At 45.7% G+C, this 3728-nt stretch overlaps 1 protein-coding gene across 1 annotated transcript in view; it reads right to left on the reverse strand.

Moving 5' to 3' along the window:
• Window positions 1–576: 576 nt before the first annotated feature.
• The window catches only part of SNX9 (sorting nexin 9), a 45809-nt gene continuing 42657 nt past the window's right edge, over window positions 577–3728 (reverse strand). The window contains exons 13-14 of the mRNA XM_008589651.1: window positions 3125–3216; window positions 577–2245 (exon numbers count right to left, since the gene is read on the reverse strand). Coding sequence (XP_008587873.1) covers window positions 2198–2245; window positions 3125–3216 — 140 coding nt within the window. The 3' untranslated portion in view covers window positions 577–2197. The remainder of the gene's footprint in view (window positions 2246–3124; window positions 3217–3728) is intronic.

A 3728-nucleotide genomic window follows, 5' to 3' on the forward strand; every position in this document is an offset into this window, starting at 1 on the left:
CTGCCACTGTGCTGAGCATCCCACGCTGTCTCCTACTCCTAGATTCCTTTTTCATCTTCCTGGCCCCTTCCTCATACCGAATCAGAACATCTGGTCTGAACATTTTTTTTTTTCCTTTTTGTCTTTTTTTACTGACTGGTAACGGGATTGCAACCCTCAGTGTTGCGCCCGTACCGGGGACCGGCAACAGGATCACAACCTCGGCGTTGCGCCTGCACCGTGCTCAGCCAGTGAGCGGGAACTGGTCTCCACATGGGATCTGAACCCTTGGCGGGAGCGCCGCCGCGCTCCCAAACGGCGCACTCTCCAGTGCGCCACCAGGCCAGCCCTGGTCTGAACATATTAAATCAGGACATCTGGGAGGTGGGTGCGGGGCATCAGTGCTTGTTTCTTTCAAGCTCCCAAGTGATTATAACATGGGTCCAGGACTGATAACTCTGACTTAAGGAAGTAAAGTTATTAATTCATGTCAGAAGAAATATGTTTTGGGGAAAAATTCATCACCTGAACCATTTTCAGCAGCTGGAATAAAAAACAATAACAACAACAAACAAACCACACAAAAACACCAACAAGTGTTTTGAAAAGGTGCTTTGAGAATTTACTGTACAGTTTTTTAACAATTTATTTATATGTTGTCTTCTACATGCTCTTACATTTGTGTAAAACATTTATACATATTCTTTACAATCTGTACATATATTAAATGGCTATATCATAAACACTGTTCTATGGGATTTTATAAAAGAAAAATCAAGTGGGGAAAATTACTTATAAAACATTAATAAAACCCCGTGATTCTGCAGAACAAGTTCTCATATTCGTGCTCATTTTATTTCCTCATCTATTTTTTTTTGGCTTCATTTTGCTTATGCTGGCCCAGACTTTTCCTTTTCTATACTATAACGAATAGGTCATAAAAAGGAAAGCAGTAGGAGACACGGTAGTAAGGCCACTGTGGAAGATGACATATTCGTCTGCGAGTGTTCAGACTCAGAGTCCACAGGCTGTCGAGATCCTGTTGTGCTTGTCGCCACTAACTGAAGTACAGTGATGAGAAAAGTTCTGTCTGAAGCTCAGCACACAGTCAGGAGGAGCCTCACCCTGGACTTCTGTTCGTTTCAGCATAAAAGCCCTGGGGGTGACTGCACATGGTTCAGGTGGCCGCCCTTCTCAGCCCCTGCACTTTTCCACGTGGCGGGGGAGGAGAGGCGCTTATACTGTGCTTTTTGCCTTTTCTGACCCCACCACCTGGCCTGCTGGTCTATAAGCCAAATCAAGTGCGGTCAGGCTCTCAGCAGCCTTTCTCACTGCGTCTGCAGAACAGAAGGCGGAGGGTGAAAGGTCTGGAGGAGCTATGCTCGCTCCTTCCCCTGAAAGCCTCCTGAGCCCAGGTATCAGCAGGGCTGCCCATCCGTGGGAGCAAAGCCACAGACTTTTTAAAAAAGACTCCCAACTTTCCTGACTGATTCTTTCTAGCATAAAACATGCCTTAACCATGATTATGAAGGAAGAGAGAGCGTGCGCTGGTCTTCACGGAAGAGCAACACCTCAAAAATGATCCTGAGGGCAGTGGGTGGGCAGGTGAGTCTGCTTGTCTGGCAGGCTGTGCCCTCTGAGGGGACACGTGACAGCCCCTGCACTGTGTGTCCAAGGGTTCTGGTAGCTGCAGGAACCCCTCTTTGCATCCTCCCTCCTGAAGTGTGTGCACTTGAGTCATAACGGTGTCAGTGAAAGTGATGCAGACTTTCCTAAATAGACAGGAATCCCAAAGGACTGAAGAGAGTTATAAAAATATATAAACATTTTTTATTCCAGCATATTTCATATTTTTAAGAAAGCAATTAGTAATAATTACCTGGCATTGAGTAAGAATTGGAAGATCATGGGTGACTATAAATTACGATTCTATGTAAAATATCAGTGGGAAGAAACCCCTAATTTTCCATCCAAAATTGCAATAACTTTAAGTACTTTCCAAAAATAGAGACAATTTTCATTAGCTTAAATAATGGGTGTGGAAATGAACAAAAGACCATCCCTAAATAACTGATGCATTTAGGTTGGTTAATAAAGTAAACGTAGTTTTTTGCATCTTTTTTTTTTTTTTGATGATAGGAATAAAAATAAATTTTGAATTGCATTGCCCCAAGTCAGAAAGAAGCACTTCAGAGTTTTCTTCATGTTCCCTTCCATTCTACATAACCGGAAAGCGGCTGAGGGCCTGCCTCAGTTTTTCTGCAATCTGACGAAAAAACAAAACAATTTTGAGATATAACCCCTGCTGTGGCTTCGTAGTATCCTATTATTTATGGCTTTTATGAGTTAAACATTACAAACATTTCAAACCCTTTAACTGGTCTATGCTTCTAATCTCTTCTGGCACCTCCATGTTGCTGCTGGAGAGACCTTTCTAACCCACAGATGGAGCTCCCCATGGGGGTGCCCCAGAGCCTGCAGGAGGCGCCCCTCCCTAGTGTCAATGATGAAGCATAGAACTCCTCTTCAGATGTCTGAGTTTCCACTTACATGCTTTAAGACCTTTGTTTTCTTTACATTTTGGTATACAACAAAATTACTACGTTGAGGTATGAAAGTCTAAGTTTCCATTCTTGCTTCTAAATGGAAACCTAAGGGCCCGCTCTCTGCCTCCCTGCTGAGGTTCCTGTGCACTGTGAAAGCCTCGCTCACAAAGGCTGCCTTTGGCGTCCTCTGCGGTGCCAGGCTCCCTCCCCAGCTGAGCGGCAGGGTGACCTCATCTCATTCAGCACCGCTGCCTGTGCACAGAGGCACAGAGAGGCCGTGATGGAGGGAAGGAGCCGCATGATAAGAACATCGTGGAGCATCAAAGCCAGCAGCAATACCCTGTCTTCAAAAGAGAACCTTTTTTTTTTTTTTTTAACTCAGTATTATTCAAAAAGGAAAAGGCAGATGGAATTAAAGGAGATTAAAAACAAAACAAAGCAAAGCGAAGCAAAACCCTGGTCCCAACTAAACCTTCCTGGGTTTATTACTTAGGATCAAAAAATACAGAAAGATTAGCTTTCCGTTGTCAGAGGCAGCTGCGGGCCTCCCGTCGTCGTGCATGCACACGTGCGCAGGCAGGAAAGGGGCGCCCACCTACCGTCTCGTAGAACTGCACCTGCTGCTCCAGGTACAGGCGGATGACGCTGTTGTAATCGTAGATCCGGTTACTGTGAAAGTGATTCATCTCAGCTACAACCAAAATCAAGACATCAGTCAGTCCTCCCCCCAAGACTCTGACCGACCGCCCTGGCTTCTCTGCTCATCAAGAGGACCTGAGCAGGCCACCTTCAGTGCAGGGACAGTTCTCGGCAAATCACTGAACAGACACTGGAGAAATAAACCAACAGCTAATGACAAACACCACTTTCCAGCAAATGGATGATTTTCATTGATTTCCATATTAAATACTATGAAACCTAATACAGAAAAATCACCCGAATATGGATTATAACTCTAACAGAACTGACCAAACAGGAAACAGACTTGGTCGTATTCTCTGCAGACAGCTGCAGTTCAAGCCTCAAGCGTGTCTGTGTTGGGCCTAGCCTGGCACCTGGCAGGCCCTGCCAGCTTTCCTCCTCCTGTACAGCGACTGCTTCGGCTGGGCGGCTGAGACCCCTTCCTCAGTAACGGGGCCTTTGCTGCCCCCAGCACCAGTGCGTGCTCTGGAGCTCAGCCTCTTACTGGGCAAGAGGATTTGA

The sequence above is a fragment of the Galeopterus variegatus genome, unplaced genomic scaffold, assembly GCF_000696425.1.
Source record: "Galeopterus variegatus unplaced genomic scaffold, G_variegatus-3.0.2 Scaffold5568, whole genome shotgun sequence".
Taxonomy (NCBI): domain Eukaryota; kingdom Metazoa; phylum Chordata; class Mammalia; order Dermoptera; family Cynocephalidae; genus Galeopterus; species Galeopterus variegatus.